We start from the raw sequence: 14912 nt of genomic DNA, 5'->3' as shown, positions 1-14912 counted from the left end.
ATGTGGGTGACACTTGAGTCACATACGTAAATGGTAGTGTGTTTGTTCAAATGGGGAAGGTCTCCATTAGCTTCCTTTCTGTTAGTTTTATCTATATCCCCGCCACCTCTAGTATCATAATTAAATTTCACTTTAGTCTGGGATATTGCCTGTTTTGGGAAAAATGGTATGTAACATGAATAACTCTTAGACTGACTTTGTAAAAGTGATGGGTATTTTAGACAAGGATGGTGGATTGAGTACTTTGAAGCCAGCCTGAGCTACATAGTAAGACGTTATTTTGTTTTGTTTTGTTTTTAAAAAAAAAACAAAAAAACAAAAAAACAAAAAACAAAAAACAGAAAAACAAAACCCAGGCATGTTAGCACACACCTTTGATCCCAGCATTCAAGAGGCAAACAGATTTCTGTGAGTTCAAGGCTAGCCTGGTCTACATGACAGCCAGGGATACATAGTAAGACTCCTCTCTCCAAAAAAATAAAAAGTCATAAACTCTTTTTGTTTGAGATAGTTTTGTTTTTTTTTTTAATCTGTATAGCTTAAGCTGCCCATAAACTCAAATTCTTCCTACCTCAGACTCCTAAGTGTTGGAATTATAAACATACAATATACCACAGTGCTTGGGTCAAGTGTTGAACATTTTACTTTTGTATTTTTAATTGTTTTTAGTTTAAGGTTTCACTGTGTGGTCTAGATTATCCTGAACTCAAAATCCTTCTGCCTTGATCTGCTGAGTGCTGGCCTCACCATACCTAGTTGATGGTTTAAACCACTCTATCTTACCTGTGTCAGAGTAACAAAGGATTTTAGATTGTTCTTGCTTAGTTTTCTCTCAGAGTATTTCTAGTAGACCTTTTGTTTTTTTTCCCCCCACTTAAGCATAGTGGTACATACCTGTAATCTCAGAATTTAGGAGGTGGAAGCAGGAAGATCAGGAGTTGAAGTTCAACCTTAGCTACTGAGTGAGTTTGAGGTCAGCCTGGACTCATGTCTGAGACCCTATCGCAAAACGGAAGGCATTTATTTCACTGCTAAATGTAATATGTGTAAGACTATGGCTATTTTCTGTAATTTCTATCTTAACTCCTAAGAGCTCCGTACAATGACCTTTCAGCCTTTACCCCTTAGAAAACCATCACATAGTCACCCACACTGAGTTTGTAGAAGTCTCTTCCATGAGTTAGTATAATGTTTCAATCTTTGTTGCCTATTATTGAATATAGTCTTGCCAAGATGTTTAGGAGTCATAATTTCTAGGTGTGATATTATAAACAAACTGAAGATTGAAACCAGTTCTTTTTAACTATTCTCATTTGAGCAGAGGAAGGTAGTTAATCTACAAAAATAACTGGAAGCAGCAGCTGTAGATTTTTTCAATGCCATTTATTCTTATACTAAGGTCCTTACTTTATAATGCACAAAGAGCTGTCCTCCCACACATGCACTTTCATTCAGTCTTTGCTGGCTTTCTTTCTATTTAGCGGATGAAGAAGCTCCTGATTATGGCTCTGGAATTCGACAGTCAGGAACAGCCAAAATATCTTTTGATAACGAGTACTTTAATCAGGTAAGAAATGTTTGGGAAAGAAGGAATACCTTAATAAAAGAAAAGGAAGTAATGGATTTATGAGGAAAATGTCCAATGCTGGCACCCAATTCCTTTGCCTAGAATGTTAGCAATTCTAAGATGCTGGTTACCCCACAGTTACTCAGTAAAATATGGGACATGTATAACAGTTACAGAGATGAAAATGCATTAACATACTACCTTTTCTCAGACAACTCTTAGTCCACTTACTTATTCTTTTGTACAAATAATTATTTGTTGTACAAATAAAAATATTATTATTGTACAAATAAAAATAAATCAAGAAATGGAAGAATATGTCATTTACCTAGCCTTGCCTTCCTTTCAGAGTGACTTTTCTTCAGTTGCAATGACTCGTTCTGGTCTGTCTTTGGAGGAGCTGAGGATTGTGGAGGGACAGGGCCAGAGTTCTGAAGTTATCACTCCTCCAGAAGAAGTCAATCGAATGAATGACTTGGGTGCGTAGGCAGACACTGTTACTGAGGAGATTCTCAAGGGGAAAACATTGACCGCCACGGTCAAGCAACCTAATTGCTCTGGTGAACTAGAAACAGAAAGAATGCCAGTGCCCTCCTCTTCATATTGCTTGAGCTATATGTGTGTCATTTAACTCTTTAGAGCTGAAGTCGGGCACTTTGCTGGATGGGAAGATGGTGATGGAGGGATTTTCCGAAGAGATTGGCAACCACCTGAAACTGGGCAGCGCCTTCACTTTCCGAGTTACCGTGCTGCAGGCCAGTGGGATCCTTCCAGAGTATGCGGACATCTTTTGTCAGTTCAAGTAAGCCACCTGTGTTCCTTACTGTTCTGTTCTCTAGTAGGACACCCTGACAAAAAGCAGCTTAGAGAAGAAAACGGTTTAACTTAGACTACAGTTTCAGAGGGATGGAGTTCATCATGGCAGAGAAAAAGGCATGGCAATAGGAGCAAGAAGCTGGCCCATCACAGTTTCCTTCACACAGGGGTTGCAGAGAGAAAGAGCAGGACGTGGGGCGGGCTGCAGACCCTCAACATCTGTCCACAATGATGGGCTTCCTCAACAAGACTCTTCCTCAAGGCCCCATAACCTCCCAAACAGATACCAACTGGGGACCAAGTGTTCAAGGACTTGAACCTGTGGGGACATTTCTTATTCGAAGAAGCCACACTGCCCCTTTGTTGTGCCCATCTAGCAAGATGTTACCTGTAGAGAGTCCTTCTTGCAGTGGAGTGTTTTACATATGTGAATGATTAAGGCTCTGGAGAGAGAAAAGATGTGACAAGTCTCTGAAAGAACACTTTCTTCACTCAAGATGAGAGTAAGAATTAAAACCCTATCCTGGAATGACTCAGGGTTCCCCATGGAGTGTACAGCATATACTGCTAGAGGACTCGGTGATGTCCCCTTACTCCAGGAACTAGTGTCTGATCCCAATGAACCTGTAGCTTTTAGTGCTTTTCACGGCAAAATGTCTCCTTAAGAAACGAGTTAAACGAATTGTCTAGCCAACAGTTTCATATACTTAATACTTTAGAAAAAGGAAATTTACATAATGTAAAGAAAAACACCTATTGTATGGAGTGAGTAAAGATGTGTGGAGAAGATGTGTGTAAGGATGCCTTGGGGCACTAAAGAGCAAGGCTATCGGTGTCACTCAGATGGTGGGTCACACCCACCAGTGCTCATGGGTACCTTGGGCAGGTATAGTGTATGGCCAGGAGAAGGAAAACTGGAGTGGGGGTGGTGGAGCAGAAGAAGAGGAAAGGGAAAGGCATAATGAAAAGAAGAAAACAGATACTCCCTAAGGGTCTGGAGAGATGGCTCAGCAATTAAGAGCACTAGCTGCTCTTCCAAAGAACCTGGGTCCAATTCCCAGCCACTTAGGTAGGGGTGCATGGTTGTAACACTAGTTCCAGGGACTCTGATGCTCTCTCCAGGCCTATGCGGGCACAAATGTACATGAATGTGTAACACCAATGCACATACATACATATGAAATAAAACGAAAATTTTTAAATGTGTATATTTTTCAAAAGACTTCAAAAGATAAACATAATCACAGGAAGCTGCAGTGTCGGCAGTATGGATCATTAGTGATTTGGAGCAACTGGCAGAGGTACTGTCATCCTCAGACATGATAGACTATTGTGAAAATCAAGATCATACTACAGAATTTTTCCCTCTATTCAAAATCTCCTCCACCCCATACCCCCACTTTGGGGACTGGAGAGATGGCTCAGTGGTGAAGAATACTGTTGTTCTTACAGAGGACCCAGGTTCAGGTGTGAACAGCCATCCTTAACTCCAGTTTCAGGGAGTCTGACCACCTCTTCTGACCTCCACAGGCACCAGGCACACATGTGGTACATATGCATACATGCAAGCAAAACACACATACACTTAAATCTTAAAAAAAAAAAATTCTTAGCTGGGCTGAGGTGGCACATGCCTTTAATCCCTTGGGAGGCAGAGGCAGGCAGATTTCTGTGAGTTCCAGGCCAGCCTGGTCTACAGGGCAAGTTCCAGGACAGTCAGGGCTACACAGAGAAACCCTATCATGGAAAACAAAAAAGCAAAAGTTTCTAAATATATTCTTTTCCCCATTTGACATTTTATAGAGTATAATCTGTGTGTTGAGCCATCTGTTGGAGAAATAGGCACATTAGTGCATCATGTAAACTGTGAAATCTTGGCTTTGGAGGAGCAGGAGGTCCTACTGCTATAGGACACAAAACCATCGGGTTTGTGTCAGAGGAGACTTCCTGGAACAGATGACTTTTGAGCATCGCTTGTCTGTTGGGAGACTCCTAGGCCAGTCTCCCACATGCGGTTTTACTGTTTTTTGCAGAGGCTCAAATTTGCCAAGTTTTCTCTGTGTAATATGATTTCATTTTCAGTAAAACAAATGAAAAACTTCTACAAAAGAACAAGACTTTACATTTTATTGATTGGTTTGATTGGTTTTGGGGGGGTTAGGGTAGATTTGTTTGCTTGGTAGAGCAGATTTGTTCTTTTGTTTTATTGGGTGTGAGGAAGTAGGTTTGTTCAGATTTTTAGGGATGGGTGGGTGGTAGGTGTTTTGTTTTGGGGGCTTTGGGTAGGTTTTTTTTTGTTTTGGATTTTGTGAGGTAGGTTTGTTTGGGAGGATTGGGGGTAAGTTTATTCATTTGGGTTTGGGGTAGGTTTGTTCATTTGTTTTTTGGGTTTTGGGGGGTAGTTCTTTGTTTTTTTTTGTTTGTTTGTTTGTTTGTTTGTTTGTTTTGTTTTTCGAGACAGGGTTTCTCTGTGTAACTTTGCGCCTTTCCTGGAACTCACTTGGTAGCCCAAGCTGGCCTCGAACTCACAGAGATCCGCCTGGCTCTGCCTCCCGAGTGCTGGGATTAAAGGCGTGCGCCACCACCGCCCGGCCTGTTCTTTGTTTTGGATTTTGGAGGTAGGTTTATTCATTTGGGTTTGGGGGATAGTTTTTTTTATTTGTTTTTATGGGTATGAAGGGTAGGTTTGTTCATTTGTTCTTTGGGTTTTAGGGGGTAGTTTGTTCATTTGTTTTGGACTTGTTTGCAAAGGTAGGTTTTTGGTTTTGGTTGGGGGCGTTGTATTTTTTGTATTTTTTTTTTCTGAGACAGGGTTTCTCTGTGTAGTTTTAGAGCCTGTCCTGGATCTCGCTCTGTAGACTAGAATGGCCTCAAACTCAAGAGATCCACCTGGCTCTGTCTCCCCAGTGCTGGCATTAAAGGTGTATGCCACCACTGCCTGGCAAGGGGTAGGTTTTTTGTTTGTTTTTTGGGATTGGGGGAAGGATAGGTTTGCTTGCTTTAAGACTAGGATTCTCTGTGTGTCCCTGGCTGGCCTGGAACTGCTATGTAGACTTCTCTGGCCTTGAACTCTGCAATTCTCCCAACTCTTCTTCCTGAGTGCTCAGATTTCAGTCATGCACTGCCACACCCTGCTACACATTTGTTGAGTTGATTTCTTTACTCTCTGTAAGCCATGCTTGTATATATGTCCATTTGTCTAAATAATCAGGGTCACTTAATTTTTCAGCCATTTTTGAATCCAAAATGCTGTCTATATGATATGGGATATGCTGACATGGAAAGAAATAATCATCATTCAATGCAGTAAAAACAAAAGAAAGTGCTTTGTTAGTATGCTTCTAACTGTAGAATCCAAAGTGGGCTCTTAAAACAGATTCTGCTAGACATAGTAGCACACACCTTGTATCCTAGCACCTGGAGGCAGAAGCAGACAGATCTCTGTGAGTTTGTGGCCAGCTTGGGCTTCATAGTGAGACTCTGTCTCAAAACCAAACCAAACCAGATCTCATGAATTCTGAAGCAGTATTCATCTGTCTCTTCTTATTAAGCTTTTTGCATCGGCATGATGAAGCATTCTCCACTGAACCCCTCAAAAACAATGGAAGAGGAAGTCCCCTGGGCTTTTATCATGTACAGAATGTGAGTAACCTGAATGTTTTGCCACACCCCTCATGTTTATGTACCCTGATTTTATTGGCTAAGGAAGAATGATCATGTGAGGTGTGAGCTGTCTGTTGTGTTTAGATGAGGGAACTTTGCAGAGAGAATGAACAGTAGAGACGGTGGCCAGGGCAGTGAGACAGTCTTCAGGGGAGGAGCAGCTAGTCTCTTACTGAATTACAGGGACCCAGTAAGTGTGTGCAGTCTAGTCTCTTAATGAAATCATTCATCTGTTTGAATATGAGTTTTTAAAAAATATTTCTATCCTAGAAAAAATAAGCATGTTTAATATCAGTTTTGATAAGTTAACATGGTACCCTGTAAACTCTATGATACTTACATTGTTGCTTACAAGTAATGTTGAAGATTAAATCTCTTCTGTAATTAAGATTTAGAGTGTTTCCCTGGTAGCTGTGATTTATCTGTTCATGTCCCACACAACTGTCTTCATACATGCAGCAAGGAAGTAGGCTTCCCAATTTGTGTATTTTATTCAAACTCCATTCAAAAGTCATCTTGAGGGGAGTGGTGAGATGGCTCAGTGGATATAAGCACTTACTGACAGCTTGATGACTGGAGTCCATCCCTAGGACCCACATGGTGGGGGGAGAGCACCGGCTCCCACCGTTGTCTTCTGACTCCTGCATGCATGCCATAGCACAAGCACCATGCACCATGCACACACAGTTAATGAAGTTAATGAAGCATAAAAGCAGTCATCTTCATCATAACACTGGTGTTCATTAAGAATTCGGTTTGTATCAGCCCAGTCCCGTTTTCTGCACCATTGAGCCCTCACTTCTACACCATGACTGTCACAACCCTGTCCTGTAGCTGAAGGAGCTGAGGCACCAGGCAGCTCCTGCCACTCACCAGCTTACATAGCTGGGAAGAGGCAGAGATGGAATTTAAACACAAAGAAGCCTGGCTGTAACATCCTGAATCTTCACTGCCTTCGTGAAACTGACTTTTTTTTTTTTCTTGTAATCACATCTACTTTTTAGAGTGAGAGAGAGGCCTGGATTGTAGCCCAGCTGGTAGAGTGCTTACTCACATACACACGGTCCTGGATTGGAACTCTAGCACAAACAAAAAAATTTTAAATATATGAAATGACAGAGGAAAAGACAAAGAGAAAAAAATAAAAATAAAGCATGAAATATGGGCTGGAGAGGTGGCTCAGAAGTTGAGTGTGTACCGCTCTTGTAGAAGACTTGAGTTAGGTTCCCAGCCCACAACTGCATATGACTCCAGCTCCAAGGGATCCAAAGCCCACTTCTGACCTCTGAGGGCACTTGTTCACATATTCAACATGCACATATTCCAAACACAGACATAGATATACATACATATCTATAACTAAAAAGAAAATATGTGTTTGATAAATGCTGATTGGCTGTTTAACAAACCACTGACTCATGAAACCACAGGTGTCCCCAAGGAGCTTAGAATTAAGGGGAAATGTAGTCAGAGTATGGGGACATGAAAATGGTATTCATTAAATTCAAAAGGGAATGTTTTCCATATGGAATGACTTTAAGTTACTTTTTTGGGTACGGGAGAATAGTTATGAAGAGAGAAGGTAGGTTTTCTGAAAGATGTAGCTAGCATAAATAAGAGGTGGGAAAAAGAAGAAAGGGTATGTCAGACTTGGCGTTGTACCTTGCTCATAGTCCATAGTCAACACGTGTTTTTCTTATCTCTTCTACTAATTCACCTGGGCTTTGGAGGGAAGGCCTTCCTAGCAGAGTTGTGACCTGAGCCTCTTCTGAGGTACAACAGAGAAAAGGCAGGTAGAGAGAGCAACAGGCAAATCTTGAAATAATGAGTAGCAACAAAGTGAGGTCAGTTCTGCGCCACTGTGGAGGGTCTAGAATGCTGACACTTGGTAAAGTCACATTAAGAAGAAAATCAGAGGGAAATCTGACTTGTGGTGTAGGTGACCTGTGTAGTGAATCACCCAGCATGGTACAGGATGCTTAACAATGCTGAAGAAAACAATGCTGGGAGAAAAAACGTGTGCTTTCTTGTCCTAATCCTACCCAGCCTCATGTGACTTTCTTCTTACTAGATTGCAGTGGAGGTCACTGAGTCATTTGTGGACTACATCAGAACCAAGCCCATCGTATTTGAGGTTTTTGGGCATTACCAGCAGCACCCACTCCATCTGCAAGGACAAGATCTTAACAGGTTTGAGTCAGATGAGCCAAGACTGAGATTGTTGTTGCTCTTTTGGTTTTTAGTTCCTCAGTTCCTGGAAGAGAAATCTTTTCAGGGATGCAGATAACTGAATAATAGATCCATACATTACCCTGTTTTGACTCGTGAGATGTCATTAGCTAACCTAATCACTAACTTGAGATACAGCAAGTTGAATTTTGTCCAGATGACTTTGAATGCCTTCTTTTTGTTGTAAGAAGAATTTTTTTTTTTTTTTGGCTTTTTTGAGACTCAGTTTCTCTGTGTAGCCCTGGCTGCCCTGGAACACTTTGTAGACCAGGCTGGCCTCAAACTCACAGAGCTTGTCTCTGCCTCCCGAGTGCTGGGATTAAAGGCATGTGCAACCGCTGCCCATCAGAAGAAATTCTTAATAGGGTAGAAAGTTGGTGCAATAGAGCTAGAACATGCATGTAGTTATTTCTGACACCTTTACTTTATGAAATGGAGACTCAGAGTGGAGTCATCACAACTAATGAGGAAACACACTGCCCTAGCATGTTTCTGTTTTCTTAAAAAGATTTAAGCATTAAAAAAAAAAAAAAATAAGCCAGATGGTGATGGTGCTTGCCTATAATCCCAGCACTAGAGGCAGAGGCAGGAGAATCTGTGTGAGTTCAAGGTTAGCCTGGTCTACAGAGCTAGTTCCAGGACAGCCAGGGCTACACAGAGAAACCCTGTCTCAAAAAAAAAAAAAAAAAAAAATTTTAAGCATGTACCAATGTCAACACTTAACTACATTAGTCCTAATGAATGTTTTCCTTCTCTCTTTGCAGTCCACCTCAGCCTTCTCGGAGATTCTTCCCACCACCCATGCCACTCTCCAAACCAGGTGAGCAGCAGCTGAACTCGGTCTAATGTACGTGTGTCTGCTCGGAATGGTTTTCAGACAAGAATCACACTGCAGTTCCTTCTCTGTGTCCTTAGGTGTTCCTGTTCCTCTTGTATATTTCTAACAGGAACACGAATGCTTGGTTCCTGATCTCAGATGGGAAGTCAGAAACAATTGGGCTCTGTCTCTCTGACCTTTTCACTCAGACTTGATAACCTCCTCCTCCTCCTTCCTAAATCTCTGTGCTTTGTATGTAATTAGTTCTGTTGGTCACTGAACATTTCTCTGTATATTAAATTTATTCTGCGGGCTGGAGAGATGGCTCAGAGGTTAAGAGCACTGACTGCTCTTCCAGAGGTCCTGAGTTCAGTTCCCAGCAACCACATGGTGGCTTATAACCATCTATAATGAGATCCGGTGCCCTCTTCTGGCATGCAGGCAGAACACTGTATACATATAAATTTATATATACATATATATATAAATTTATTCTGCCAGTTAAGTTTTGCTGTTGGAACTTTTTTTTTTAAGATTTATTTATTATGTATATAGTATTCTGCCTACGTGTACACCTGCACACCAGAAGTATAATTAGTATATCCATATCATAAGCATTTCTCATTTGTTTGTAGTAGGTATATTCAAAATTCTTTCTTGTAGCATTTTAACATTGATAATAGTAGATATCCTGTTATTCAATAGAACAACACTAGAATTTGTTTCTCTTCATTTGTCTTGTTTTCACTTTTCTTTATTTTTGTTCTTTTTCCTTTCTACCCACTTATCAAATTCCCACCCTCCCCCGTCTCATTCTCCTCCCTCTATTCCACACCCCATTGACCTTCAGACCATGAAAGAAAGATTGAACTGATACGCTTTCTCATGTCTGGCTATGTGACTGTGCATATGTTGGACACGTTTTCTGAGCACACCACTGTGCTAGCTTCCTCTGCTGTGGCCACCTTCCACAGTGAGGCTGACTCATGGCCACCGCTTCTCTCTCTGCCAGTTCCCAGCTTCCAGAATGAAAGGGTACCCAAGCGATATGGTTAGTAGCTAAACTAGCTCTGCCTTAGATGTAGAATCAACTTAGACATTTTTCCTAAAACCTGATTCGCTACATGTGAAACACCAATGTTTCTGTTTGTTCCCTGCTTTACTGTAGGGCTCTGTGTGTTGTCCAGATCACATCACAGTTCCTGCAGGGAGACTGTAGGGAATGCTTTTTTTTGGGGGGGGGGGGAAATGACACCTTTTACCTCCATCTCTTTTGAGAATGAGGTGCGTGGATTTTTTTTCTTTCTTTTTTTTTTCTTCCCTGAGACAAGGTCTCTAACCCAGACTGACCTTGAACTAGCTGTATAGCTGAGAATGATCTGGAACGTCTGGCCCTCCTGTCTCATCTGCAGAGTGCCTGACATGTATGTGCCATCATACCCAGTTTATGGGGTGCTAGAGATTGAACTCCAAGCTTCATCTATACTAGGCAAGCATTCTCCCTGCTCAGCTACATCTCCACCCCTCCTGATACTTCTTTGTTTATATTTTTGCAATAGTATTTTTCATTTTGATTTTTACACTAGTAGTTGGGTTTTGTTTGTTTGTAGTGTTAGGATCAAACCCTGGGCCTTGTGCCTGTTAAGACAAGCTTTTTACCGCTGAACTACTTTCAAGCCCCCACCCCTCTCCTCTCCTCTCTGCCCCTCCCCTCCTTTCCCCTTCCCTTCCCCCTTCCCTTTCTCCCCCTCCCCTCCCCACCCATCTCTGCTCTCTCCTCCCCTCCCTCCTCTCTCTTCTCCTCCCCTCCCTCCTCTCTCCTCTCCTCCCCTCCCCTCCTCTCTGCTCCTTCCCTTCCCTCCCCTCCTCTCTTTCTTTCCTAAGTACTTAGTGTTTGCTTACTTAGATGACTATCAGAATAGTAACCAATTTTCTTATGTCTTTTTTTTTTTTTTTTTTTTTGTCTTTTCAAGACAGAGTTTCTTTATGTGGTCTTGGCTGTCCTGGAACTCGCTCTATAGACCAGGCTGGCCTCAAATTCACAGAGATCCACCTGTCTCTGCCTCCCAAGTACTGGGATTAAAGACATGTGCTGCTGCCACTGCCACCATCCGGCTCCTACTTTCCTTATTAGCAGCCGCAGCTCATGTGAAACACAGCTGGGTGACTATGGCTGATGGGCTGTTCACTGGAGAAATGCTCCATGGCTGATAAAGCCCCTTCATATACATTATGCCAATGGGTCTTCAAAATATTTTTTCTAAGTAGCAGACTAAATATTATGATCCACATTTATAAATTGAGAAGAGACTCACAGAGAGTAAGAAGCTCCACCAAAGCCACATGCATTAGTATTGTTAAGACTGTGGAACACATCTGAAGAAAATGTGTACAGATGATTATGTACAGATTCCTGTATTTACAAGTCAAACAGTGGTTCTCAGATCCTTCCACATGTTAGAATCATCTGGAGAGTTTCAAGCCTTGGAAGGCAGAACTGCATCCCACCCACAGATAGTATGATTTGACTATCTGGGGTGTGACAGCCCTTGTGACATGCCAGGCTCTCCTCTGGTGCTTCCCAGGCATTGTCTCCTCAGTACAGTTGTGATGTGACACCATGCTTCCAGATAGGAAACTCGAAAGCTAAGGTCTTGATGATTTGTAAAGCACATTTACTTTACATAAAACCTGTTGTCTTGGCTTTAGAACAGTGCTTTGAGAAGGAGGGCCTTGGTGCCTGCTTTCCTTATGCTCTGGATTAGAGGCCCTGATACACTTAGTGGTTAACGTTCTCTGGAACTTTCATATTGAAGTCTGTGCTCTTAAAGACTGACATTAAAGATGTCTATGCTGGGTCTGGAGAGATGGCTCAGTGGTTAAGAGCACTGCTGCTCTTCAAGAGGACCCAAGTTCAATTCCCAGCACCCACATGGCAGCTGACAACTGTCACATGGCAGTTCATAACTGGTCTGTACCTCCTGTTGCAGGGGACCCAATGCCTTCATACAGACATATATGCAGGCAAAACACCAATATACATAAAATAAAAATAAATAAATTTTTTTTTTAAAAAAATGCCTATGCTTTTGCTGAGTGAACTTGGAGCAGATTTTGACATGTTTTAAAAAACTTTTTTTAAAGTTCCAGCCACCAAGTTAAACACCATGAACAAAACCAGCCTTGGGCAGAGCATGAGCAAGTATGACCTTCTGGTTTGGTTTGAGATCAGTGAACTGGAGCCTACAGGAGAGTAAGTCCAAGTTTTCAAATACTGTTTCAGAATTAAGAGAGAGAGTTTTGAGCAGGTTTGGCTCATGCAATTATCTTGTCGAATTCATCTTTTGGATTGAATTTGGATGCCTTGCTACTTCTCTCTGAATGAGATGTTTGCCAGAGGCCATCCAGGGGAATTGTTGACACTTTTGTTGGCAACAGCAATATGATGGCGACCAAATGCACTTGTCTATGAGGGAAGACATGGTTCTATGATGGTCAGTGGAACAGACTGTACAGATCTGCTTCAGGTTCAGATGGAGATGACTGGGGACTAGTGAGGTGGCTCAGCAGGTATGGGCACTTGCTGCCAAGCCTGACAATCTGAGTTTGATCCCTGGAACAAACATGGCAGAAGGTGAGAACCAGTTACTATGAACTATCCTTCTATCTCCACACATGTGCCATGGTCAGTCATAACACACACACACACACACACACACACACACACACACACACACACGAATAAGTAAATAAATGTAATATAAAATTAGAGTGCTAATCTCAGTGAGGGCAGTAGGAGCCTTTGGATATTTCCCTGGATTAAAATTTTCAACCTTAGCCATGTGTGATGGCACATGCCTTTAATCAGATGTCTGTGAGTTCAAGGCCAGCCTGGTCTACATAGTGAGGTCCAGGATAGCCAAGGCTACACGGGGAGGCTCTGTCTGTAAAAACCAAAAAAGAAAAAAATTCAATCTTGCCCCTGTATGAGACCACTTTATCTTCCACTGTGGCATTGTAGGATATTTCACAGTACCTTGGCCTATACCTGAGAGGCTAGTAGCACTTCTGTCCAGCTGTGCTGACCAAAGATATTCCCTAGAAAAGAGCCACTCTCCTAAATGAACAGGAACATAAGCTTCCTTGTCTTTATGAGCTGTGTTAGAGTAAATAATACAATTAGTGTTTATAGTTGTTTCTAAAATGACCTGGAAAGAACATAAAAGAGCCTATGCCTGAAAGAGGCAAGTAGCTGCAACCATTAACACAGATTTGGGAGTAACTGTCATGTAGAGTTTCTCTGTGGGTAATGCAGCAAACCACCATCAGCAATGATCAGCACCATGAACCATTAGTAAATGTCTGCTGTGCATATGGCCCTGTGTTAAATATAGCTCTGTAACTCACGTTGATGAATGTGACTTTCCATAAACAGATCTGTAATGCTGTCATAGCTTGCACTATGAAGACATAGTCACAGTGATGGTTTCTACTGAATGAATTGCTTTCTGGAGCTTAAAATATTTAGAATTGGAAACTATCTGCTTCTTATTTCCACTCAGTTCTATAATAGTTATGCATTATTTACTGAATTATTATGCAAAGGACAGAGATGGAATCAAAAAAACCCACTGTTCTTTTAGCACTCCAGTCAGGCAGAGATGGTGAGAAACAGATACATGAAAAGGGTGACAGATACAAGTGGTTCTGTGATTAAGTGCCTGCATGGGGTCAGAGTGTAGAAAACACAGATCCCCAGGGCTACAGCAGCCCAGGACAACTTGGCAGATGAATAGCCTTGACTTCTGTCTTTTGTGTTTTTACTCTTACAGGTATATTCCAGCTGTGGTTGACCATACAGCAGGCTTACCCTGCCAGGGGACATTTTTGCTGCACCAGGTACTGAAGTCTGAGAGAGAACAACACATTTCTCAACTTTTCATCTCTATTTGGAGGGAGTAAAGTGGGAGAACATTTTTGCTTTGTCCTGTCCCTTGTTTTTAACAGGGTAGGAAATGGCTGGGATTTGAATACAAAACTTTAAATACTATTTCTATTTGTAGTAGGGTTCTGTAGAGTAACAGAACTGATAAAGTATAAAGGGGATTTTTTTAGAATGACTTAACAGGCTGTAGTCCAGCTAGTCCAGTATTGGCAGCCTGTGAACAGAAAGTCCAAGAATCCAGTAGTTGCTCAATCCACAAGGCTGGATGTCTCAGTTGCTCTTCAATATATGCTGGAATCCCAAAGAAGTAGGTTCAAATGTCAGTGAAGGAATGGACTTGCTAGCGAGGCGTGGGCAAACAAAGAGCAGGGTTTCCTTCTTCCATGTCCTTATAGAGGTTTCCTGCAGAGTGTTTGGCCCAGATTAGATGTGGTCTTCCTACCTCAAAAGATCTGCATTAAAGGTGTATGTTCCCATCTCAAAGATTCAGATTAGAAGTGGATCATCCCACTTCAAATTCTTAATTAAGCCAAAATCCCTCATAGGTGTGCCCAGCCATATTTGGGTTTTAGTTACTTCAGACATAGTCAGGTTGACATCCAAAGTAGCCATCACACCATTTTTGGTTTTTATTTTTGAATATACTCTTTGTATGTATAAAAATATTCTAGAATAGTTATTTTTCAAAAAGGGTTTGGAGGAGGATCCTCCAGGGCCTCATCTTTGAAAGAGTCACTCACCATTAGTTGATGGTGTCAGGAGGAGTCAGTCTCCTTTAGGGTGTGGATATAGATAGGTTGCCCAGGCCCCAGGGGATGGCCCCACACCTGTGCACGTGTGTTCAGCACTAGTTGGACTGTGGGTGTTAATAGCAA

At 41.8% G+C, this 14912-nt stretch overlaps 1 protein-coding gene across 15 annotated transcripts in view; it reads left to right on the top strand.

Annotated features, from left to right (window-relative positions):
* Kif1b (kinesin family member 1B) overlaps positions 1-14912 on the top strand; it is a 143067-nt gene that overhangs the window by 101894 nt on the left and 26261 nt on the right. For all 15 annotated transcript variants that reach the window (XM_076563513.1, XM_076563506.1, XM_076563510.1 and 12 more), the window contains 8 exons: positions 1482-1567; positions 1917-2046; positions 2207-2369; positions 5935-6025; positions 8118-8236; positions 9040-9095; positions 12237-12345; positions 13925-13991. In XM_076563513.1, the coding sequence (XP_076419628.1) occupies positions 1482-1567; positions 1917-2046; positions 2207-2369; positions 5935-6025; positions 8118-8236; positions 9040-9095; positions 12237-12345; positions 13925-13991 (821 nt within the window). The remainder of the gene's footprint in view (positions 1-1481; positions 1568-1916; positions 2047-2206; positions 2370-5934; positions 6026-8117; positions 8237-9039; positions 9096-12236; positions 12346-13924; positions 13992-14912) is intronic.

Source organism: Peromyscus maniculatus, chromosome 2, assembly GCF_049852395.1.
Source record: "Peromyscus maniculatus bairdii isolate BWxNUB_F1_BW_parent chromosome 2, HU_Pman_BW_mat_3.1, whole genome shotgun sequence".
NCBI classification, from domain to species: domain Eukaryota; kingdom Metazoa; phylum Chordata; class Mammalia; order Rodentia; family Cricetidae; genus Peromyscus; species Peromyscus maniculatus.
Note: the sequence above shows the minus strand (reverse complement) of the source record. Positions and strands in the feature narration are given on the sequence as shown.